Here is a 26,561-nt window from a genome sequence, read left to right as displayed (position 1 = left end):
ATATGGACCCTGAACAAGGTAACACGAGGACACAGTGGTTTAGCTAATTTCATCCTTGTCCCATCCATCCCCCGTGGCACCTCTCCACGATCCTACTTCTCCCCTACTACCATTCATCTGCTCCTCCATCACTTAATTCCCTTTTTTCCCCCTCTTGGTTTGATCCTCCCGTACTTCGGATTCATCCCATATTGGATAAGAAGCTGGTGGACACGGGACATGTGGCCAGATGTGCAGATGGAGACAGAAGTATTGGCAGAGAGAGCGTTAGATAGATGGACAAACTCTGGAAAGATAACCAGGAAAACAAAGGACAGCTGTTTCCCAAGGATAAGGGGTGTCCAGTGATGGACAGTGGACACTGTTCTGCATTCCACAACTGCCTTCCATACTTTTCCTATTATAGGGCTGTCTGGGTGGCATTGTGTACCGTGTTTTGTGTGTGTGTGTGTGTGTGTGTGTGTGTGTGTGTGTGTGTGTGTGTGTGTGTATGTGTGTGCTTGTGTGTTCGCATGATCTGTTCCAGGGAACTGTTGACTTTGGACTTTGGACTTTGTTTTGGAAGTGATGCTGCTGGAGAGGTGCATGTGTACCATCCTTCATGTGCCTGGCTACACACACACACACACACACACACACACACACACACACACACACACACACACACACTCGTCCTGATAAGAGAAGACAAGGTAAGGAACAACTTGGCTAGACGCCCAGAAGAGCGTTGTTTGTGTGTGTGTGTGTGTGTGTGTTGGGTGTTTGTGCATGCATAAACATCTTTTGAGTGCTTCTTCGCGTCGGTAATGTGAATCTAATAGCAGGTACCTGTGAGTTTGTCCTTGAGAAGATTTATCTGTCTCGAGTTGTGTCCCAGCTCTTCTGTCCCAGTGTGTCCACGTGTGGTGTGTGCGTCCACATGTGGGCGCTTCTCCTCGCTACACTCCTTTCCAGCATGGTAGTCCATGTGTTGTCTAGTTCGTGAGTTCTCCTCACGCAAACTCCGCACGCGGTCGGGTCTCCCCATGCTCTCGTCTTCTTTCTCATGCTTCTCATTTTTCCTCTTATTTTTAAAGTCCCCCCCATCCCACCCCCCCACAACCTGACCCCATATCAGTAAAAGCCTTGGCACTGTTTGTGACAAAAAACAAAGCGCACAACTTCCTGTCTTTTTTTCATCGTTTGTTTGATACACTCCATTTCTCCTGCACGATTTCTTCATTCCTTTGTTCCACCAGATGGGTGGGAGGGTCGGTTTTCACCAAACACACCTTCATCTGGCTCTCATCAGAACTAGTGCGCTAGTTAGCATCCACTGTTGTTCTCCCAGCCTTCGTCGCTCCTCGTCGGCCTCGCACGTCTCTGTTTACAGAAACCACGCTAGGATGCTAAAAGGCTCGTCTGGTGCAGTAAACCGTGTTAGAAGCTGTGTACCCACACAGTACCCGCTACACACTGACCTGAAAGTGTGCGGTCAACAGACCGCACAGGTACTGAGTTGGTAATCCTGCTCCCTAGGACTACAAGACGCTGTTAGCCCCACATCTATGAGGGCAACTGTACTGCCGTCCTAACCGTGTACCCATTTACCTTCTCGGGCCCTCCGGCCGTCTGTCACCTTCGCCCACCCCCTCCGTGTGTGGGGGGGTGGGCCGGGGGTCTTTTTTTGTGTGTCTCTGTATGTGTCCTAGGGTAGGTAATGCCTGCTTCTGATGTAACAAACAGAGAGGCCGGTGGTGCTGCTGCCTCTGCTAGGGATAACCCTGAGAGATTACACACACACACACACACACATGCACATACACATGCACATATGCACACACACACACACAAAACACTCTCATTAAGGGATTTTCTTGCACTTAAGGCACACACGGGCTCACACGCACGTGTTACACACACACACACGCACACGCACACACACGCACATGCACGCATACATGCCGTCAGACATGTGTTGTGAGTTTGTAAGACACAGACTTGGAGTCAGTGTGAGGAGGGAATTCCTTCATCCGCATGCCCCTCCAAGCGGCACATGTGCTCAGCATCTGCTCCACACACGCACAGACAGAGAACGGGGGGGAGAGAGAGAGAGAGAGCGAGGGAGAGAGAGCGATATGATGGCAAACACTGGGCAAAAAAAACCCCAAAAAAAGTGTTTTTCAGCTCTCCAGTATTCGGTTATTGTGCTCTGAAGTGTTGGCCTGCTCCCCTGGCCGAGCAGCCTCTGCAGGGTTTGAGCGCCGCTCTGAAGGCTGTTAAAGTCTTGGCCAGTTCAAGGTGACGTGCTGCAGCCAACTCAGGATGGCCTTTTATGTACTGTGGAGTCCACTTCCTCCTTCCAGCGACGAGTGCCTCCGTCGCTGTTGATGTCTCAGGGAAGCTCACATGTCGACCGGGTCTTTAAGGGTGTGTGTGTGTGTGTGTGTGTGTGCACAGTCTTGTGAATATGTTTTTGATATTGTATATTTAAATATGTAAATACAGTAAGTAGATACACAGGCACAACGTGTGCGTCCCTCCCACAAACACATCTTTCCCTCTCTTCTTTTTTGGATCCCCCCCCCCCCCTTCTCCCCAGTTGTACCTGGCCAATTACCCCACTCTTCCGAGCCGTCCCGGTCGCTGCTGCAACCCTTCTGCCGATCCGGGGAGGGCTGCAGACTACCGCGTGCCTCCTCTGATACATGTGGAGTCGCTATTCCCCCCCAACCCCCCCCCCCGAACAGGTGCCCCGACTGATCAGAGGAGGCGCTAGTGCAGCGACCAGGACGCATACCCACATCCGGCTTCCCACCTGTAGACACGGCCAATTGTGCCTGTAGGGATGCCCGACCAAGCCAGTGGTAACACAGGGAATGGAACCGGAGATCCCCATGTTGCTAGGCAACGGAAGAGCCCGTTATGCCACCTGGACCTCCCATGTTAATGTGTTTTTGTTACTGTATAGTTGAATATGTAAATACAGTAAGTACATACACAGGCACAACGTGTGCGTCCCTCCCACAGACACATCTTTCCGTCTCATCTGTGATATCAGTGTGTCGGCACGCTGGTCTGAAGTGGCTCGGTTCAGTCCACTTGGCTGACACATGAAGGCAAACTGCTCTCCAAGACCCTATGCATGACATTCTCCCCCAAAGGCAGTTTCAGCAACCTGACACAGGGGGCGATGGGAAGGAGATCAGTCGATTAAAGACCAATTTCCCGATGAAAGAGGGAAAACATGGAAAAGTGTAAAACCATAATTAATTGGCTGCATAATGTTGCCATCACATTCTCTGTTTTCATTCCCGCACGTCTTCTGGGGATTCCCTGTACACTGCAAATATAATAATTACGTGCTAGCAATTACTGTATGTGCTTTGTCGATGCTGTAGTTTATTATAGTGATACTTTAAAACTTATTCTCTCTCTCTCTCCCACTTTCTCTCTCCCTCTCTCTCTCTCCCCCTCTCTCTCCTCTCTCCTGCCTCTTTCCCTCTCTGTCTCTCCCCCGCCCTCTTTCTCTCCCGTCTCTTTCTTTCTCTCCCTCTCCCCCATCTCCTTCCTCCCTCTTTCTCTCCCATCTCTCTCTTTCTCGTGCTCTCCTTTCTCTTTCTGTTTCCTTCTCTGTCTCCCCCCTCTCTCTCTCGCCCCCCCATATATTACAGGATGCTGGAGTACTCTCTCAACCTGCAGAACGTCAGCTTCTCGGCTGTGAGGACTGTGCGCGTCTTGAGACCACTGAGGGCCATCAACAGAGTACCAAGTTAGTAACTGGCTTACTGGTCCCCCCCGCTTGTAGCCCTCTTGAGTCTGGACCCGATCACAGAGTCACACCCTCTGTCAATGGTACCAAAAAAAAAGTCTTCTTTTCCATGTCCAAACTCAGCCTCCGAGAAGCCCGACTCACCCTAGCTGAATAGTTCATGTTACACCTGCAGTTACCTGGTCTTGGTGTCGTTTCATGAGTGGAACAACTGGTGTGGAGCATTTATTTCCTCCCCTTAACTCCCCCCCGTCACAGTCAGCGGTGCGACTTCTGCTCACAGACGTCTGATGCGTGGAAGGTGTCAGATGACAACTTGCCGTCGTGGTTCTTGTGTTAATCTTTCCTTTCGTAAATGGACCGGGTTCTCGCATAGCCTCGGAATATAGGTCAGGGAGAAGAGTATCCAGGCTCTCCGTTTGGCTTGGTCTCTGTGTTGTGGCTTCCCCCGAGGCGGCGAGGTTTGGAGTCAGACAGATTTATATGTAATTTTCCCCCTCGCTGCCTTTTATTAAAGGATCGGAGTTCATAGCCTCGCACACACGCCGCATGCGGACTATCGCGCCCATTAATCTGCATGCAAACAAACAAATTTCTTCCTCGCTCATTTTATCTTGTGCCCCCCCACCACCACCTCCTTTTCTGCCTCTGTTGTAGACTCACACATACTCACAAAGTTCAATATTCCCAGATTGCAGCCTTTTTTCCCTCATCTGTCTCCATTAGTCTTTAATCAGCGCAGATTGAATTTCCACTCAACACATTAAAGTTTAAATAAATCAGAGGTGGGGTTTTTTCAGATCCGCCCCGCAGCCCACCCCCCTGTGCATGTAGGCTTACCTGGATCCAGCTCAGAGGTGATCTTTTAAATAGGGTTGTTCATTCTGTCATTAGCTTCACAGTTACTCAGGGGAGACTGGGCAACCATCCTTTCTGGTGTGTGTGTGTGTGTGTGTGTGTGTGTGTGTGTGTGTGTGTGTGTGTGTGTGTGTGTGTGTGTGTGTGCGTGTGTGTGTGCGTGTGCGCGCGTGTGTGCGCGCGCGCGCGCTCGTCACCCCATGTGGGTGGAGTGACTGGGCCTCGGACCCCCCCATCTCTTCCATCCTTCTCCCCATGGTGGCTCCAAACTCCTTCTGTAATCTAATTTTCCTGTCAGTCAAAGCCCTCATGGGGGTTCACTCGTGTCTCATTAGGCTATCACGCACATATATACACACACACACACATAGCCACACATACAAAAGCACACATTACCACAAAGACGTATCTGTTCACTCATTAGACGTCCCAGCATTCCTCATCCTAATCACAGGACGGATAGCGGCGTTAATGTGGGGTTGATTTGGTTTGGCCCCAGCCCTGCGGGGCTAATGTCAGCAGGGAGCGCTCTGCGTCGGGGCCAGGTGATATCTGTGCTCTGCCCCCCTCCCTCTCACCGGCTCACAATTTGTTGTCTTGTATCACAAATCTGCCCAGGAGTGCAGAAACACGGAGCTGGGTATTTATTGGAGGGCTCAGAGTATTTTAGTGAGCTGCGCCTGACTACCCGGCCTCTGTTGCACTTGGGTGCTTCGCTAAGGGTCCAATTCTATTTATTAGACGCAGTGCACTTGGTTTCATTCAACCACACACAAAAAATACAAAATATTTTGTACAAATCGAAGCCTGATGAATTGGTGAGAAACAAGGTATACCCAAGGCTCAGCGTTTTCAGTTTTTACCGGTTTTCACCGAAAAATACCCAGATTTTTCAACTGATTTTCACCCGGATTTTGTGTTTCCACGGATCCAGAAGTTGTTCCTGTTCGTGTGAGGTTATGTAATGGTGTGCTCTTGTGGCGAAATTCGGCATGCTGGATGGCTTTGAAAAATAAGAACCGAAAACACGGAGCCCTAGGTATACCATACAAAGTTGGTTTTGAGATGCCCCCCCCTTTTTTTTCTCCCCAATTGTATCCGGCCAATTACCCCACTCTTCTGAGCTGTCCCGGTCGCTGCTCCACCCCCTCTGCCGATCCGGGGAGGGCTGCAGACTACCACATGCCTCCTCCGATACATGTGGAGTTGCCAGCCGTTTCTTTTCACCTGACAGTGAGGAGTTTCGCCAGGGGGATGTAGCGCATGGGAGGATCACGCTCTTCCCCCCCGTTCCTCCCCCGAACAGGTGCCCCGGCCGACCAGAGGAGGTGCTAGTGCAGCGACCAGGACACAAGCCCACATCCACATGCTTCCCACCTGCAGACACGGCCCAGTCGGGACGCCCGACCATGCCGGAGGTAACATGGGGATTCGAACCGGCGAGCCCCGTGTTGGTAGGCAGACCACCACACCACCCGGACGCCCCGAATCAGGGGCGCTTTAACTCAGTGAGAGCAAAGGTTGGGCGACCTTTTTGACCTGGTTAGTTTTTGCTTAATCACCACGAGGCAGAGTATGAGACTGACACAGCAGGCGCAGGATAAAGCTCAGCAGGACCTCAGGGTGGCGCTATCACCTGCTTCTAGCCTGGTCTGTGTGTGTGTGCAGGAGCAGGGTAAGTGAAGGGGCTGGTACTCAGGAAACGATACATGATAAACCATCTGAAGAAAGTACACATCCAAGATGATAAATAGTCTGAACTGCTTCTGCATGGTGTGTGTGTGTGTGTGTGTGTGTGTGTGTGTGTTTGTTAGCGGGCTTGTGGTTGCAGTGTGTGTGAAGACATGAGAAATCTTTTAGTCTTCTCTTCTTTTTGTATCACTGTCTTCACATCCCGGCCCCATTGTAGCCGCATCACTTTTCTCAGTCTCTCTCTCTCTCCCTCTCTCTCTTTGTCTGTACTATCCTCTGATGCTCCTCTTTTCGTCTCTTTGGTCCTCAAACATGTCCTTCTCTCTCTTTTCCGCTCTCGTCTTCTTTCCCTCCCTCTTTATCTCTTTTTAAAGGATGAAACCCGAGCTCATCGCTACACACTCCCTACACACAGAAAATACAGGCTACTAGGGCCTAGAAACACATCTGCACACACACACACACCTTCCCAGACGGATCTTAATGAACACACTGTCCCCCGGTCTGGAGTCCGCTTCCTGGTGCTTGGCGCTGATTGATGTGCTAACATGGCAGCTCTGCCAGGGGAAGTGACAGATACGTTCCGCAGGCCTCCTCCATCCGCTGCCACCGCCACCGACGCTCCCTGCCCAGCCGCCACATCTCCCACTCACTGTCTGCCACCTGATTGGCTATTATCCTCACATCCAATAGCAGCCCCCCGCCCCCGGGTACTGTACGGGGCTTGTCACAGGGGCACAAGCAGGAGAGACATGACTACTCCTGACAAGCCTGTCTGTGCACTCCTACCCCTGACAGACCTCTCCCGGTAAACAGCTGTCCACTGTGTGTCCGTAACGCTGTCGCTACGAGGTAAAATGCACACGGGGCGCTGAAGTACACAGATTTTGTGGTACGATATCAGGCGGGATTGTTTTGTCCTCGTTTGCGTAATGTGTACGTGTGTATGTAGACTTGCAAGATTGTCAGAAAGTGCCGTCTTGTTCAGCAGAGGATGTGAGGCGAATACCAACCCACGACACATTTCTCATTATTTTACCTCAGCTGAAAGGAAAATAATGAGAGTTCTGTCGTGGATTTTTATTGATCGTGTGTTTTGCTGAGGATTCAGCACCCGGCGTGAGGACGCCGTTGACTTGAGTTGAGCCTGTTTTGTTTCTCAGTTTGTTCAACAAAGAAAGTGTCTCGCTCATCACTCAACATTCAAGAAGTTTATTGTCATTGTGCAAGCACAACGGAATTGCACTTGTGTCAACCTCAGTGGCACATACAAAGAATAAATAAGACTTAAAAGAGATAAGAAATATTAAATATCAGCAATACAAAGTAGAGAGTCTACACAATATAGGTACAAAATATAAGCAGTATGAAATACAATACAGTTAATGATAAAGTACAACTTATGAGGTGCAAAAACATCATCAGCAAAAATGCAGTAAAGAAGCGGTGGTTGGATAAGAAGTGGTTTAATGTGGGTAAATATTGCAAATATTGCATGTGCCCAATGGTGGCAACACATCAGTCTCGGTGGCCTGAGGAGAGTTCTGAGATCATCGGTGCCACCAGTCTCTTTGTGTGTGTGCGGATTGATCTGAGGCGCCTACCTGATGGGAGGAGCTGAAACAGATGGCGTCCCGGGTGTGTCATCCAGCTACGTCATCCGGATGCAGCAGATTTATTTTGACATGTGCCTGCGACTTTTTGCTGTTTTCTGGTCGCCTGTTAGAAGAGCCAGCTGAAGGAGTTGGTCAGTGATCATGCACATTTTCATCCCATAATCCTGCTTATCAACAGTTCCTGGGTGCCCAGACCAAAGAGCAGTTGTAGAAGTTAGGAAGAAATGAATCAACACCCCCCCTCTTTTTCTCCCCAGTTGTATCCAGCCAGTTACCCCACTCTTCCAAGCCGTCCCGGTTGCTGCTCCACCCCCTGTGCCGATCCGGGGAGGGCTGCAGACTACCACATGCCTCCTCCGATACATGCAGACTCGCCAGCCGCTTCTTTTCAGCTGACTGAGGAGCTTCACCAGGGGGACGCAGCGTATGGGAGGATCATGCTATCCCCCCCCCGGACAGGGGCTCTGGCCAACCAGAGGAGGCGCTAGTGCAGCGACCAGGACACATACCCACATCTGGCTTTCCACCCGCAGAGACGGCCAATTGTGTCTGTAGGGACGCCCGACCAAGCCGAAGGCAACACGGGGATTCGATCCGGTGATCCCTGTGTTGGTAGGCAATGGAATAAACTGCCGTGCCACCCAGACGCCCCGAAATGAATCATCGTTAACTGAAGTGACGAAGATAAAATTGTATCAATGGAAAAAGAAAAAAGAAAACAGCGATGGCTGTACACATACCAGAGGCCGGAGTGGGGACTCTGGAGAGCGGATAGATCAAAACGAGTCCCATGAGTTAATAGGTGGTCATCACAGGACACACACACGGGGATTTAACCCTGCTACAACCACCTACCCTACCCCATCTCCATGTCTTAATGAGACCAAGCCCAGAATAAGCTCTCCGGCCTCCTCGTTGTTTAGCTTTGCCTTTTAACTAAAGCCTTATCGGGTCGGCATGCATGTTAATGAAACTGAAACTCAAACACACACACACACACACACACACACACACACACACATGCACGCACACACACAAATAAAAAATTTAACTAACAGCATGCTGACACGTAAGCTGACTCCCACGCACAGGCAAACACACATATCATGCACATGTTGTTGTATTGACCGAGCATTAGTGGGATGTAGCGTCTCATCCTGTTGTCTACGCTCCAGTACACCTGGCGTTCGAGCCTCGCCTGGTTCAGAACACCGCCTTGTATGTCCGCCCAGATCAACCCTGAAGGCGAAAGCAGCAATATCGACCTCCCATCTCCCTATCTTATCCGCCCATGCCTTCCTCCTGTGGCACGTTGTTTGTAATTAATCCGGTTCTGAGGAGGCTCGGGCTTCTTATTCATCCCTGAGCCAGGCTGAGGCGTCGAAGGGAGAGAAGCTGTAGGTCGGCAGGGTTTTACAACGAGGGCTAAGCCGCCCGTCACTTCTGCCGTCGTATTGTTTGCCTGAGGAGCAGAGGGATCAGACCGTCCATGAGGGCTCGGTGTGCGTGCGAGGGGAGGAAAGCATGGAGGAAAAACAAACTGGGGGGAAGGGTTCGAAGGGGGTTCAGAGATGGAAGTTGTTTTTCAGCAGATAAAAGCACAGTCACTGTGTAATTATGCTCCCATCAGTCCATTTCTGTGTCAGCCACTAAAATAACAAAGGACCCCTGACTACTAAAGCACAATCCCTCCTGGCATGCTTGCCAGATTATGTGAGTTGGTTATGTTCTTCCTTTTCTACTGCGTTTCCATTTAACAGCTCTTCCTTTAACAACACCAACATAAACATGGATAATGGGCTAACGTTTTAGTTATTTTCATTGTAAAGTTTTATGTCAGTGCAGTGTCTAGCTGTGCTATTCCCACTGTACCATGCATTTACTGTACAACGCCATCGGAGATACACCAGAAACCAACTTTTTTCCTAACCGAAAAAAACATGGTAGCAATGTGGCGGAGCATTTATTTTGTTTTCCGTGTTGAGGTAGACAGCTTCTGTTCTCCCTCTTTGATGGCCAGTCATCTCCATCCTCATTCTTTTTACCTTTTCCCAGAATCTCTGTTTGCTATTTATTGTTCAATGAGAGCAAATGGGAAGACCTGAAGGTGCATACCACACTAGCCCTGCACTCAGAGAGCCCATTTACTTCACAGCACACAGATCACGAAAGCTGGCTCGGTCAGAGCCGGACCTGGACCGGAGAGCAGAGGAAATAGACCTAATCTGCCCGCTAACAGATGGTGCCCAAATCACACGCAGCCACCTGTCTGCCAGCCATGTTGGAATGGAGAGACCGCCCACGGCGAGGTTGGGGGGGGTGCACAGGCGGAGGAGATGATGATTGTTATTGAATATGAAATCTCGATCAGTTGGAATGAGCCTGCCGTTCAGGCCAGGACAGAACATGGTTCATGTTTCTTTGCCTTTTTGTTTTGGGTTGCCTGAATAGACTGCTGTCTTCTTATGATCCTCGTTCTTGTGATGCATAATGGATTAATTCACACTGTCATAGAAGATGACATGCAGTCTTTGGGGAGAAAACACTAATTGATCCTTTATATACACTACTCTCCAATAACATTAAGACCTCTGGCCATTCCACAGTTCTAGGTAAAATCATTTACTCTACACATATCAATTTATTGGGTCTCCCTGCCTGCTGCCCAATGACTGCTGGGATAGGCTCCAGCATCCCACAACTCAGAGTAAGAATAAGCGGTTTTGATAATGGATGGATGGATGGATGGATGGATATACATTTATATACATATAATTCATATATTTGGTCAGCACGGGCGGCGCGATGGCACATTGGTTAGCACGGTCACTTCACAGCAAGAGGGTCCTGGGTTTGAGCCCCGGGGTAGTCCAACCTTGGGTGTCGTCCTGGATCATCCTCCGTGTGGAGTTTGCATGTTCTCCCCGTGTCTGTGTGGGTTTCCTCCGGGTGCTCCGGTTTCCTCCCACAGTCCAAAGACATGTAGGTCAGGTGAACCGGCATTACTAAATTGTCCCTACGTGTGAGTGTGTGAGTGTGTGTGTGTGTGTGTGTGTGTGTGTGTGTGTGTGTGAGCCCTGTGTGATGGCCTGGCAGCCTGTCCAGGGTGTCTCCCCGCCTGCCGCCCATTGACTGCTGGGATAGGCTCCACCATCCCTGTGACCCTGAGAGCAGGATAAGCGGTTCGGATAATGGATGGATGGATGGATTTGGTTGGCGCAGTGGTTAGCACTGTCGCCTCACAGCAAGAATGTCCTGGGTTCAAGCCCCGGGGTTGTCCAGCCTTGGGGGTCATCCCGGGTCATCCTCTCTCTGGAGTTTGCGTGTTCTCCTCGTGTCGGTGGTGGGTTTTCTCCGGGTGCTCCGGTTTCCCCTACCATCAAAAAGACATGCATGTTAGGGTTAATACTCCTGTCTGTGCCCTTGACCGAGGCATGGCAAGAAGAACTGGAGTTGGTCCCCAGGTCCTGCACGGTGGCTACTACCCACTGCTCCTAGCTACACAGCTAGGATGGGTTAAATGCCAGCATAATTTCTGTACGGGGTCAATAAAGTAATTTTTAAAAGAAATTACACAATTGCTTAACTAGCAGTTTCGGAAGCAGCAAAGTTGCTTTATTAAGTCAAATGATATGTATTTGTCTTACCAAGGAGTCAGTCCTTAAAGGCTGTATGCTAACAGAGGAAAGACAACAGAAGAGGACGGCAGTTGTATGTATGAGGCAATTCCCATCTATTGTCCAGGACCGCCGTTCAGACTCGGCTGACGAAGGTCTATTCTGTCGCGACTGCTCTTCAGTAGTACCGCTGCAAGGATGGCCCAGCTCTCCAGCTCTGCTCAAGATACCGGGAGACTGAGGTCTCAATACCAGCTCGGGCAGGTTCGGTAATCCCTGTTGCGCGGAACTATCTCCACCCTGAATTGTGGCTTGTGAGAACAGTCGGGTTTGCTTCCGACTGCAGCAGACACTAATCCCGTCCTCTGTCACGAGCTTAGGCACAGCTAAGACACGTCCTAACAGCTCAGCACACTGTAGTATGAGGGCTGTCATCTGAACAACTTGCTGCTTAATGTGTGGTGTTTGTGTGTTTCTGGGTGAGTGTGTTTGTGTTCACGTATGTTTCGTATTGTGTGCATGTACTTGCATGTTCCCGTGTTCCCGTGTGCTTGATTGACATTTCAATGAGTGTGTTTGCAGCGCAGTCGTGCTTGTTTGTGCACGGCGTTGCAAGCGGTGCGTGTACCGGCGTTGCCCGCTAATGACGGGGCGGAGAAAGAGAGCGCGAGCGAGTGAGAGAGACAGAACGAGAGTGAGAGAGATGCTCGAACTGCTGTTGTAGGCAGAAACTCGGGCCTATCCGAGTGCATTAGCTTCCGCACGTCTCCAGCAGTCAGCTGAGTCAATCTGAAAACTCTTTCTCCGAGCTCAGGGTGATTATGTTAACTGGATGATGGACGATAGGGCAAGTACCAACAAATCGCTGCGGCCGATGACTCAGTCTCATTTTACATAACTCTGAACTCAGTTTTTCAATACCTTTTTATTTTTTATTTTTTTGTCAAACAGCATCGTAGCACAAAAATCTCATACAGTCACACTCTGTGAAGGGTTTTGGGAACTGCTGCCTTAACGGCTACATTTTACAAAGTAATTGTCTCCTTTGATATGCTGGTACGTAACAAAGTATCGTATAATCTGCATGAGGCCGTGATCGTTAAGCCACACAAAATGAAATAACTACCGCTTAAGATGATATGTGGAGTGCGTTGCATGATAAAAATTTCCTCAAGCGCTCGTCTGTTTTTGATGGAACCGGATTTTTTTTATTTTTTTTTATTATTTTCTCCACATTGGGTTTCAGAGCTGAGACTTTGTTTTGAATAGCTGATGGCTGTGAGAGGCACAATGAAGCGCAGTGTAAACTCCAGCTGTAGACATGCACGTTATCAGCCTACGCCCGCTCCCCCTTGTCACTCACTCTTCGTTTCCTTTTGATAAAACCGGGCCTCCACTCCTCTCCTTATCTCCTCCCTGCCTCCCCCGGCTGTCTCCTGCTCATTTGTCGTTACTCTTGTCCTAAGTGTGCAGAAGCCTGACTGTTTTCTCTCCATCTGTGTTCACAGAAAAATTGACCCCCCCTCCCCCCTGTCTCTCACGCACTGTTTCTGTCTTTCACTCCCATGCCTCCCTCCTTCCACCTCTCCTGGGCAGTCAGCCTAGCAGAGCGGCACCGCTGGCACCCTGACAGGAATTGACCCGGTGTCTCCAATTACCTAGAGAAAACCCTGATTGGAAAATGATGCGTTTTATTGACGTCTGACCCACCTGGTTTCTGTTGAAATGGAGAAAGGGAAAGGGAGAGACAGAGAGAGAGAGACAGAGAGAGAGAGAGACAGAGGGGTAGAGAGAGACAGAGGGGTAGAGAGAGACAGGAAAGACAGACAGAGAAGGAGAGACAGATGGGGAGAGCGAGACAGAGAAAGAGAGATGGCAAGAGAGAGACAGAGAGAGGCAGAGGGGGAGAGAGAGATAGAAACAGAGAGAGAGAGGCAGAGGGGGAGAGAGAGAGACAGCGGGGGAAAGAGAGATAGAAACAGAGAGAGAGCAAGAGAGACAGGCAGGGGGGGGAGAGAGAGAGACAGCGGGAGAAAGAGAGATAGAAACAGAGAGAGAGAGAGAGAGATGGGCTGGTGCTATGGGGATGCAACAATATTTGTATAGAGAGCTGAGCAACAGTGGGGAATGCGACAAATACATAATAGAGATAGAAATGAATAGACAAACAGAGAGGCAGACATGCAGACAGTCAGGCAGATAGATAGAGAGATATAGATAGACATACAGATAGACAGATAGATGGATGTTGCAAGGGATTTTGAGCAAGAGGGTCTGAGAAATGAATAAAAATGAGTGAAATGCAAGCAGCAATAGCTGAGAGACAGCCAAATATAGCGACACAGAAGGAGGGTGTGGGCGGGAGGAAGTGTGCGAGCGTTGTCAGAAAACTGAGGAAATACTGCCCAGAGCAGACAGAATAGGGAATGTAATGTATTAAAATTGCAGAACCAAGGCTTTTACTGTAGTGTCAGCGGTCTAATATGTAGGATCACCCCTGATGTTCTCACACAGACACACACTTTGCTGCCCGCTACCAGCCCTCGCCGCTCCCCTTGCAGCCGCAGCATTAGCATCCAGTCGTTTCTTTTCTTCATTATGCTGCTGGGAAAAGGTTTTTCATGGATTCTTCTGTTCTGTGGTCTAAGCTCTTTGTAAACAACATCCAGTTCAAAGCATCTGGTAACCTTTCACATGTGCAGTTTCAAAATGGCAAGGGAAAAAAAAAAGGCTAAGACGTTCACATGCACCAGTAATTCAAAAGATCTACAGCAAAAAAAAATAAAAAAAAATCTGGGTGTCTTAATTGTGTTACGCTAATCCCGATTTTGACCTGACTTTGACTTTATGGGTTTATGATTGTGTTTAGAGGGTATGTGTAAAGTTAACCACTGAGCCTGTGGACTCTTTTTCAGCTGCATTTCGCGACACAGTCCTACCTTTCCTCCCAGCTCTTTATGGGTCAGGTGTTCAGTTAATTTCCTCTGAGCGACTCCGCTCAGACCTCATCTGCCGTGGTGTGACCAGGATATTTTCCCAGTGCAAGGTTTCCTAAAGGAAACTTTCTAGACAGGTGTTCACATTTCTAACCACTGGTCAACTGTGACCAAATAATTCTGGTAAAAGAGAGCTTGATGGGGGGCATCCGGTTGGTGTGGCGGTATATTCCGTTGCATACCAATACAGGGATCGGCGGATCGAATCCCCGTGTTACCTCCTGCTTGATCAGGCATCCCTACAGACACAATTGGCCATGTCTGCGGGTGGGAAGCCGAGTGTGGGTATGTGTCCTGATCGCTGCACTAGCGCCTCCTCTGGTCGGTTGGGGCGGAGTAGGGTGAACTGGGGGGAATAGCATGATCCTTCCACGTGCTACGTCCCCCTGGTGAAACTCCTCACAGTCAGGTGAAAAGAAGCGGCTGGCGACTCCACGTGTATCGGACGTGGCATGTGGTAGTCTGCAGCCCTCCCCGGATCGGCACGGGGTGGAGCAGTGACCGGGACGGCTCGGAAGAGTGGGGTAATTGGCCAAGTACAATTGGGGTGAAAAAAGGGGGCAAAAAATCCCCACCTCCCCCGAAAAAAAGAGCTTGATGTTTCTCTTTCATAACTTTAGGCCCTGTTGCTAAACCATCTGTACTTCCTTTTGCAGGTATGCGTATCCTTGTGACCCTGCTCCTTGACACCCTGCCCATGCTGGGCAATGTGCTGCTGCTTTGCTTCTTCGTCTTCTTCATATTTGGTATCGTGGGTGTCCAGCTGTGGGCCGGCCTGCTCAGAAACCGCTGTTTTCTGGAAGACAACTTCTCCTTGTGAGTTCTGATGTGTTTTTTTTTTCTTCTTTATATGGCATATTTGTTTCAGTGGATGTAGATTCATTTATTGATGTGCATGTTGTCAATGCATCCTGCATCAGTAAAAGATGGGGCTCAAAAGACTTCTGTGTTTCCAGCTGCTATAGCATCTGACTAGGTAGCAGGGGGAGTCAAGGTAGAGACAGGAGAGAAATTTTGACCCCTCCGTTGGAAGTAGGTCATGTGTGAGCGCTCAGCCCTCTGCATTGATGAGTTTAATGATTATAGAGTCTCATCTTAGTGATGAATAGGGAGCGAGATACTGGCGGTGGAATAATGAGAAAGGCCCAACACATCCCACAGTATGGGGAACATTGACACCCATGACTAATTCATGTGTCATTCTCCTTCCATTACTTTCCGCAGGATTTACGACATCTCACAGCTGTAGATTAAGTTTCATGCATAATGCTCGGCTGAGCTGGCATTTTCGTCATTGTCAGCACTATCAATTTCTGGGTATTTTACCATGTGAAATGTTCATGTTTCTGTGTTGAATGTGCGGCAGTTACATCTTACCCGCATTTCATCTGAAAAAGAGCTTAGAAGATATAATAGCACGGTAATTTATAATTTAAAAGTGGCCTCGGTGGAACTGTTAGTCTTGAAAATGTCTGTTCTCAGGCTTGGTTGTATCGGTTAAGTGATTTGAGACCACGGCTATTCAACTCCCATCGATGGTATGCATTTTTTTTCAGCTGATGTAACACAACTTTTAACATAATAACATGTAACGCAACCTTTAACAGAATAACATTACAGCTTTGTATTACTCAGCATCATGTCACATTCAAAATCTCAGCCCCAGTGGGGCGCTACATATAGCCATGCTGAGATGAGTTGACCAAACTTTGTACAAAGTGCTCAGAGGTCCTCACGTCAGGTCATCCGTAAGTGTCAAAGAGCTTTTAGACTATATAAATACATGAGCGACGCGAGTGAGGGTAATAATGAAGGGGGAGGTTGGATCAGGAGTGGGGGGGGGGGGGGGGTCCCAGTCGCTGAGGCTACTTGTGCGGCTAATACAGCCCCATCACATGGCCTGTGAGCAGGATGTGTGTTGACAGACACCCCAATTATCCCCCGGGAGAGAAGTGCTCCATCAAAGATAGGGCTTGTGTAATAACAGGCCCACCACACACATGCTCTTACACACATGCTCTTACACACACACACACACACACACACACACACACACACGCGCGCACATGCACACACTCTGTCATCTGTACTGTACGCACTTAAAATATATACAATGCAAATATAGTGAATGTCAGCATAGGCTCCATGGTTGATATGTGAAGAAAAAAAAAGAGATCATGAACACTTAAGGTATGGAGAGAAAAAGACCAAGGCAGAGAAGGTGACAGGCCTGGAACATAGATGAGCACCAGTACAGAATGTGACAGATTGGGAATAGAGATGGTAGATATGGATAGACAGATAGCTAGCTAGCTAGCTAGTTATCTGTCTATCCATATCTGCCATCTCTACTAGCTAGCTAGCTAACTAGATAAATAGATAGATAGATAGCACAATGAGTGATTTATACCAGATGTTAATCAGTTAATCAGTTAGACGACCCTCCCGACCATGAGTAACTATCCTCCTCTCTTCCTCCTCAGCCCTCTCTCTGTAGAGCTCGGCAAATACTACCACACAGAGAACGACGATGAGAACCCCTTCATCTGCTCCCAGCCCAGGGACAACGGCATGAGGGAGTGCAGCTCAGTGCCCTTCCTGTACGAGGAGGGAGGTTTGCAGTGCAAACTCGACATGGAGTCCTACAACAGCACGGACAACACCACCTGTGTCAACTGGAACAAGTACTACACCAACTGCTCCGCTGGCAACTTCAATCCCTTCAAAGGAGCCATTAATTTTGACAATATCTGCTATGCCTGGATCGCCATCTTTCAGGTGTGGCACTCAAAGTCTGCCCTCTTCAAGTTCAAACAGAACCACTCAAGAAATTTGATTATTTATCATCCTTTTTACAAGAAAAAAAAGCCTGCTATCCTCATGTTTTAGTTTAACGCCCCGTGGTTTAGTCAAATGGAGGCTGTAAGGAGGGAGAGGAAGATAAGGACGATAATTGACCCCTGGGCTGCTGCATGAGGACCAGGGTTTACAAGATTAGACAGTCACACAATGAGCTTGAAGACTAATTTTTCCACACCAGCTATTTGCTGATCAGTACATCATCTTCTAGCAAAGCTTTTGTTAAAGTTTATGTTTGTCTCTTCCCATTCAGGAAGTAAAAGGTCCTCTAGGTGGATGAGGGCCGAATTGGAGATGATTTCTTCCAAATTTCTGAAGTGCAAAAAGAAATATTGAGAATTAGTGTTTTCCTAATCTGTTTGAGTCATAGTACTTGGAGATGTCTGAGTTGTAAAACTGAGTCTTAATCAGTTGTGTCTTTTAATTCTTTATATGAGCTGGCTTCTTTTTGTGACATATTTTTCTTGGTTTTATCTCGTCTCTCTTATCTTTGTCTCTCTGTTTCATGCTCTTTCTCTGTGTCTCCTCTGCACATCCGTCTGTCTGTCTTGTTTGTTTCACCTCTGCTAGGTGATCACCCTTGAGGGCTGGGTGGACATCATGTACTTTGTGATGGATGCTCACTCCTTCTACAACTTCATCTATTTTATCCTGCTCATCATTGTAAGTAAAGATTACTTTGTGTGTGCCAGGTTTTTGTGTCCTACAAAATCCTGAAACCACCTACCTTGTGGGGACATTTTATGGGTCCCTATGAGGAAAAGGGTCTATGTTAGGGTTAGGACTTGGGTTCAGGGTTAAGGTTAGATGTAGTTATGATGGTTAAGGTTAGGGTTAAGGGCTAGGGAATTAATGTAGTCGATGAGGGGTCCCCACAAGTATAGGGTGACAGTGTGTGTGTGTGTGTGTGTGTTTTTTAGGGTAGCGAGTCAGAGTAATGGCCGAGACTAAAGCATATCAAGTCCAATAAGGCTAAAACTTCTGTAAAGACCGGCACCAGAACAGAGCGAGTCCAGTGAAACACCATGACTGTAACTGTAGTAGTCTACCATAATAGTAAAAGGAATGCTTCAGATTCCAAAATTTCCAATATTTCAGAAACTTGAATGGATAATGAATAAAAGACACATTAGATTAGATTGCACTGTACTGATCTCCTCTGAGAGTTTAATATTCATTAAAAAAAGGCAAATTAAATTCTTGTACTTGACCAGTCTTGAAAATTGTTTTACGAGTCCGCACTGTCCAAGAGCAAGTCAAGCTCAAGTCATGTTATGCTGTGAAGTCTGAGAGCCCAAGACCTACAAAATGTGTACTTGAGACCGACTCGATACTCAAGTACTACAACCCTACTAAATCAATGTACATCCTCTCTTCTGCCCCTTGTCCCTAGATTGGCTCCTTCTTCATGATCAACCTGTGCCTGGTAGTCATTGCCACCCAGTTCTCAGAGACCAAACAAAGGGAGAGTCAGCTGATGAAAGAGCAGCGCATCCGTTTCCTCTCCAATGCCAGCACCTTGGCCTCCTTCTCTGAACCTGGTTCTTGCTATGATGAGCTGCTCAAGTACCTGGTCCACATCATCCGCAAGGGGGCCAAACAGGTGGCCCATCTGTGCAGGGTGGTGGCTCGCCGTGCCGGGCTCAACATTGCCGCCTCCCCCCCTGCCCTGGAGCCTCAGCGCAGCCAGAGCCAGAGAAGGAGGAGGAAGGCTTCGAGACAAGGATCTGTGTCTGTTCATCACCTGGTGCACCATCACCATCACCACCACCATCATTACCACCTGGGCAACGGCAGTGTACGAGGAGGAGGAGGGAGCATCAGAGGTCTGGAGGGGGTGGGGAGCACGGTGAAAGATGTGGAGGCCGGTTCCCATAACAACAACGGAGGGGCTGCCATAGTAGCCACATGTTCTGGGCGACTTACACTGGCCCTTCCTTCCACTGTGACAGCGACCACCTCGGACATGAACCTTGCCATCTCCTCCAACCCCCTGGGGAGAACTGCCGATTTGTCTTCGGTGCCCAGTGTGTACCATGCAGACTGCCATTTAGAAACTGTACAGTGTATCCCCTCACCCACCGTCCTGGGGCCGGCTCCGAGCCCCATCTCCCTGGCCCCAGCTCCAATGTCAAGGGCCATGAAGAGGAACTCTGTGCCCTTTGCTGCTCCAGGGCCTAAAAACTACCCCACCCTGCAGGCTAGAGCCCTAGCTGAGTCCAGAGGAGGGAGTGTTGGAGCCAGCACTCTAACAAACCTTAATTTCAGCCTAAATATCCCACCAACACCCCTGGAAAGGCAGCCCCAAAGCCTGGTGGATACACCATACACACCCACAGGTGAGCAACTAAGTTATACAACTCAGTAACTCACCAACATGAAAAGCAGAAATGTTCAAAAGCACAATCAAAAAGGCCAGCCTGAACAACACTGGAATGGATGTAGTTTTTAGACTTCCCAGACAATTAGAAGGCTGGCCAAGACAAGTGTGTGTTGTTTATATATGTATGGGGGCAAGTCCCGGGGTAGTCCAACCTTGGGGTTCATCCTGCATCGTCCTCTTTGTGGAGTTTGCATGTTCTCCCTGTGTCTGTGTGGGTTTCCGCCGGGTGCTCCGGTTTCTTCCCATAGTCCAAAGGCATGCAGGTCAGGTGAATCGGCTGTACTAAATTGTCCCTAGGTGTGAATGTGTGTGTGTGTGTGTGTGTGTGTGTGTGTGTGTGTGTGTGTGTGTGTGTGTGTGTGTGTGTGTGTGTGTGTGTGTGTGTGTGTGTGTGTGTGCGTGCCCTGTGATGGCCTGGCGGCCTGTCCAGAGTGTCTCCCCGCCTGCTGCCCAGTGACTGCTGGGATAGGCTCCAGCATCCCCGTGACCCTGAGAGCAGGATGAGCGGTTTGGATAACCGGATGGGTGGAAACTTGTCTCACTTTATTTACATCACACCGGCACGCCTTTTAAGAAGACCCTGTTCAAAACGTTGGGTGATGGCTGTCTTTATTTAGCTGGTTAAATAAAAGAAAAAACAAGTCTACACCCTTATTTTGTGCTTCTGAATTTTGTCCTTTGGGGATTTATGCTGGTTGGAATGCACCACAGTATGCAATTTTGAGATAAACTTTCTTGCAAAAAGCTTTATTCGATCTCACTCATTGAGAAATATCATTTATTTTGTACTCCATTATAAAAGCACAGCAGGCCAAATGACAGCCCACTTACGCTTTCTCGCTCCCCTAAATCATCAGTTTAATGGAATACTGTACATATCGATTTGATAATGTGAAGTGTTGAAGTAGAGGAATGTGCGGATAGATAGACTCTGCTGGAGACAGCAGAATGTGACGATTAGAGTCAATAACTGTTAATCCTTCATGTTTTATCTACAACCACCGTAATTCAGCTCTCGCCAAGTTTAAACACGTGGCGGGCTCAGCAAAAGTCCGGCCAGGTCTGTTCAGGTTCAAACGCCAGTGAGGGAAGGGGTTGCCAGCCAGCTAGCCAGGCCAGGCCATGGCACGCCACAGCTCAAACCCACTCGCACACTACAGTGCCGGCCATCACCGTCAAACATGCCTCCAGTGACACGCACATGCTGTCAAACTGTCAAAACATGTTGTTATTGAAAACAAATTTCTCTCATTGGTTTTGTCATTTTGTCTAAACTCCCTAAATTATGTAATTTATCACATTTGTGCCGGCTTAAGTCCAATTCCTTCCCCTTTACTCGTTTCCTCCATATGACCTCTCTCTCTCTCACTCTCTGCTGCAGCCCAGTTCTCCTGCCAGCTGTCAGCACGTGAGCTCAGCGCCACCAGCAGCCCGATGGATACGGCCGCCTTCACCTTTGAGCCAGAGACCTGCTCCTACTGTGCCAAGGCCCTTGCCAACGAATCGGAGGGCGGCACAGAGGGCAACGAGACCCCCGGTGACTCGGACAGCGAGGGCGTGTACGAGTTCACGCAGGACCTGCATCACAGGGACCGGCGAGACAGCCGGCTGCCCAAGAAAAAGCGGCGACGGCTGGGCAACACGGCGGCCAAGGTGGTGCACTTCTGGAGGCTGGTGTGCGACACCTTCCGGAAGATCGTGGACAGCAAATACTTTGGCCGAGGGATCATGATCGCCATTCTGATCAATACTTTGAGCATGGGGATCGAGTATCACGAGCAGGTGAGTAGTTGGTATGTGTATGTGTCCGAGTGTGTGCACACATGCGAGTTTGTGTGTGGGTGTGTGTTTGTTGAGAAAATGGTAAATGTGATTACTGCAGTCACAACACTACACAGAAGGAACAGTGGAGATGTACAGTGGGGTACCGAACGTGGTCAGTGAATAGGTAATGGCAGGTTGATGGAAGAAATTATTCAAATTATTTGTGCATATGTGTGTGACATTGTGTAAATGTGTGTTGCCATGTGTGTGCGTTTTTATGATTTTGTGTGTTTGCATGATTGTGTGTGTGTGTGCGCGTGCGCGTGTGTGTTGTTCAGTTTGCTTGTGTAAGCTACACTGCTCTCACAGGCCCGAGTGAAATTCCCAGTGTTTCTTTTTGGTCTCGTTTGTTTACTTGATCATAATTACGGCCATATGAGAGATGAAAAAAAGAAGGAGCATATTTGCGTGAGAGAGGGAAATCGAGAGAGAGAGAGCAAGAGAGATGGGGAGGGGGAGAGAAGGGTGATATAAAGGGTGAGGGAGGCCCTATGACATCTGATAAAGATTTCCTCACTATTTTTCTCATTCTTTCTCCTCTGCCACGCTGTCAATATTCTGCATGCTTCAAATGAAGTTTTGAGGGAATATAGGCTACTAGGGCCTAGAAACACATCTGCACACACACACGCACACACACACACACACACACACACACAGACACTTTTTCTATCCTAAAGGGGCCACTTGGGCCCCATTGGATAAGAAAAACAAGTACATAAACACACACACACACACACACACACACACACACACACACACACACACACACACACACACACACTTTTTCTATCCTAAAGGGGCCATTTGGGCCCCATTGGGTAAGAAAAACGAGTACACACACACACACACACACACACACACACACACACACACACACACACACAGTTTGAGCTGTTATTAACAAATCCGAGGCGATATAATGAATATGACCTTGGCAGAGTTGCATGAAATCACAACCTACTCCATCACTTCCTCTTCTTCATGTTGGTATCGAGAGCAACACAGTTGATCTCCGTAACGTTCAACGTTAAACTGACTACTGTTAAACTGACTAATGTTAAACTGACTAATATTAAACTGGCTAATGTTAAACTGACTAATGTTGAACTGACTAATGTTAAACTGGCTAATATTAAACTGACTACTGTTAAACTGGCTAATGTTGAACTGACTAATGTTGAACTGGCTAATGTTAAACTGGCTAATGTTAAACTGACTACTGTTAAACTGACTAATGTTAAACTGACTAATGTTGAACTGGCTAATGTTAAACTGACTAATGTTAAACTGACTAATGTTGAATTGGCTAATGTTAAACTGGCTAATGTTAAACTGACTACTGTTAAACTGACTAATGTTAAACTGGCTAATGTTGAACTGGCTAATGTTAAACTGACTAATGTTAAACTGGCTAATGTTAAACTGGCTAATGTTAAACTGACTAATGTTAAACTGACTAATGTTAAACTGACTGTTAAACTGAATATTAAACTGATTAATGTTAAACTGACTAATGTTAAACACTATTAAACTGACTAATGTTAAACTGCGTGATATCACAGCTTCCCATTCTTGTGAATCGGAGGAAAGTTGGGGAGTTGAGTCAGGAGAGAGTGTGTTTGTAAGATGTGTGTGTGAGTGTGTTTTTGTGTGTGTATGTGGGTGTTTCTATGTATAGTAAAGGATTAGAGGCTATCTATAACGCTCTCTCTTAACACACACATACACACACATGCACACACAAACACAGCAGAACCTTCTAAATTTCTATCGCCTTCAGCTTCCTTTCCATTCTGTTTTTATTCCTTTCATTTCCCCGCCCTCGTCTTTGTTTTTCCCTCTATCTTTTCCTCTTCTGCTCTTGCTGTTTCTCTCCCTCGCTCTCTGCGTAGTTTTCTTCTCTCCTTTTTTTTCTCTCCTTCTCTTTCCGTCTCTGGTTAAAATGGATCCGCTCAGTGCCGTCTCCAGACAGGCAGCTGAAGACTTGAGTGAGACACCTCATTGATTCCCAGACCTCTGTCTGTCTGTCTGTCTGTCTGTCTGGGAGGAGATTCCCAAACCGCTGACGTCCAGTAGACTCCAGGATTACTGAGCCAATCTCCGTAACTCTGTCCACATGGAGGGGAGGGATGGAGAGAGGATGCCGTCTGGTTTCGGTTCCCCGCAGCTCTCTGCCAAGTCTACTGCTGGCGTTTCACATGTACGCTGTGCCCCATGTAAACCTCCCGTGCCGATCAATAATTCAGAGGGGTGATTAGAGGCTCTTATGTTATGTGATGGTTACCTGCCGTCTTCACAGCCGATATGGATCAGTGAGGCATGCTGGGTTTTTTTCTTTTGGATGCGTTTCACAATCGGTACCTCCAAAATATGCTGACTTCTCTCGCCCATCACCTTTTTGGGGGAGAATTTTCCCTTTAAGAGATTATGTTTCAACTCTGCCAAGTATTGGGTTAGTAGTGGGTTGTCACCCCCCCCCCCACACACACACACGCAGAGAATCTGGTATACTATATTTCGGTCAGCTATAAATATGCTAGCGGATCTCTGGAGGATTCGACAAGCTAAAACACTCACACGCTGATATATAATGGATGGCAACAGTAGGGAGCGAGGAGCAGGGAGACACACACACACACACACACACACACACACACACACACAGAATCAACTTTCATTCTCTACCTATTCATACACACACATACTGAATCAACTTTCATGCTCTACCTATTTGTGTATACACACACACACACACACACACACACACACACACATGCACACACACACACACACACGCTCGGTCATCCTTCATGCGCTACCTATTTGTAAAGGCGGTGTGTGTCCTGGCAGTGACTAGATGTAATGTTAATAGTGAGTTATGATAATTGTGACCAGGGAGGGTGTGTGTGATGGAGAGGGCCATGCTATCACTTTGTCATAATGGGAGAGCTCCTGCAGCCCCTGCAGCTGCACGTGTGTGTGTGTGTGTGTGTGTGTGTGTGTGTGTGAGAGAGAGAGAGAGAGAGAGAGAGAGAGAGAGAGAGAGAGAGAGAGAGAGAGAGAGAGAATAGGAAAGAGTGTGTGTTTGTGTGTGTGTGTGACCGAAATATAGTATGCCAAGGCTGCCTATGTTTTAACCCTTTTAAAAGGATGGGATCCAACCGTGCTAAATAATTACAGACCAATTTCAAAACTTTCTGTAGTCGCCAAAGTATTGGAATCCCGTTAGTGAACAGGTGAAAGAGTATTTATACACTCAATCAATACTATCCAATCATCAGTCAGGGTTCAGGAAGAAGCATAGCACTGTTACTGCTGCCATGAATGTTGTAAATGACATCAAAACCACGTTGGATAGAAAACAACACTGTGTGTCCCTTTTTATTGAGTTGTCCAAAGGCTTTGATACCGTGGATCACGATATTCTGATACAGCGACTTGTTAATACTGGCTTCTCTCTAAAGGCTGTAGGTTGGTTTATCAATTACCTTACGGATAGGACCCAGGCTACCCAGTTTGAGGGGCTTATTTCTGAAGTCCAAACAGTCTGTAAGGGGGACCCTCAGGGTTCTGTCCTGGGTCCACTTTTATTTACTGTGTACATAAACTGCTTGGGAGAAAATGTTCAAAACTCAAATTCTTTTAACAGAGTGCAAGCTCAGCTTTATCAACTGAAGCTTGTCTTGAATGCTGAAACAACCTAGCTTATGGTGTTTTCAAACACTAGGAGGTTAGAGTTAAATCAGAGCATTGTTACTACTCAAGTAAACAAATTGAGGCAGTCTCCATCTACAAATACTTAGGATTTTTAATTGACGACCACCTCTCTTTTAAGTCCCATATACAGAGTCTGGTGAAAAAGTTGAAATTGAAGTTAAGTTTTTATTTTAGGAACAGGTCTTGTTTTTCTCTCGATGTCAGGTGAAGACTAGTTGAATCAACATTCTTGCCTGTTCTTGACTATGGTGACTTACTGTACATGAACGCATCAGCCCATTGTCTCCATATGTTAGACACTGTGTATCATGGAGCATTAAGGTTTGTTACAAACTATAGAGCCCTCACTCATCACTGTGTCCTTTACTCCAAAGTCAACTGGCCTGCTCTATCAACACGGCCACTTAGTCACTGGTATGTTTTTATCTATAAGGCCATTCTGGGTACCCTCCCCTGTTATTTATCTATCTTTCTGTCCATAAAACATGGCACTTATGGGTTACAGTCTCAGGACACCTTACAAATGACTGTTCCTAAAGTTCGGACTGAGCTGGGCAAGAAGGCCTCTATGTTTTCTGCACCATCTGCCTGGAATAGCCTGCAGAATAGACTTCAACTCCAGGACTTAGTTACTCTATCCGAATTTAAAGGTATGGTTAAGTCTATGGAATCTCAGTGTATTGGAAATTGTAAATGTTTCAATTGATAACAGGTTTGTATCTTTTCCCTTCATGTTTATGCTAGTTTGCACTTTGAGCTATTGTGTTGTCTTCTACTGCTGCCATTCTTGGCCAGGTCTCTCTTGTAAAAGAGATTATAATCTCAATGGGACTAACCTGGTTAAATAAAGGTAAATGAAATGAAAAATGAAATTGTGTCTGTATATGTTTGTCTGTGTATATGTATGAGAGCAAGGAAAGGAATTTACATGTGTTTAACTGTGTGTGTGTGTGTGTGTGTGTGTGTGTGTGTGAGAAAGAGAGTAATTGGGGAGGTTGGGGGCGTACACGTGTACATTTGTCTCAGCGTGTGTGAGAAAGACAGTTTGCATGAGAGAGGGTACTGCGGGCTTGGCGTAGAAGCACAAGCTGCGGTCTCATAACGGCGAGTAGCGAGTCATTAGCCGGCGTATCACTGTCTACCTCTGGAGCTCAAACCACTGCCTGGGAGGATGGATACTAACCCTGTGCATGGAAAACAGGTACACAGAACCGTAACCCGGCCCGTGAAATTAAACTTGGCCCC

General features: G+C 47.7%; 1 protein-coding gene across 1 annotated transcript in view; it reads left to right on the top strand.

Moving 5' to 3' along the window:
* The window catches only part of cacna1g (calcium channel, voltage-dependent, T type, alpha 1G subunit), a 181,439-nt gene that overhangs the window by 54,927 nt on the left and 99,951 nt on the right, over window positions 1-26,561 (top strand). The window contains exons 8-13 of the mRNA XM_056297388.1: window positions 3,654-3,751; window positions 15,187-15,346; window positions 17,014-17,308; window positions 17,960-18,052; window positions 18,783-19,728; window positions 21,154-21,554. Coding sequence (XP_056153363.1) covers window positions 3,654-3,751; window positions 15,187-15,346; window positions 17,014-17,308; window positions 17,960-18,052; window positions 18,783-19,728; window positions 21,154-21,554 — 1,993 coding nt within the window. The remainder of the gene's footprint in view (window positions 1-3,653; window positions 3,752-15,186; window positions 15,347-17,013; window positions 17,309-17,959; window positions 18,053-18,782; window positions 19,729-21,153; window positions 21,555-26,561) is intronic.

Source organism: Lampris incognitus, chromosome 17 (genome assembly GCF_029633865.1).
Source record: "Lampris incognitus isolate fLamInc1 chromosome 17, fLamInc1.hap2, whole genome shotgun sequence".
In the NCBI taxonomy this organism is placed as follows: Eukaryota; Metazoa; Chordata; class Actinopteri; order Lampriformes; family Lampridae; genus Lampris; species Lampris incognitus.
The sequence above is the reverse complement of the archived record's forward strand: the minus strand, read 5'-3'. Positions and strand labels throughout refer to the sequence as shown.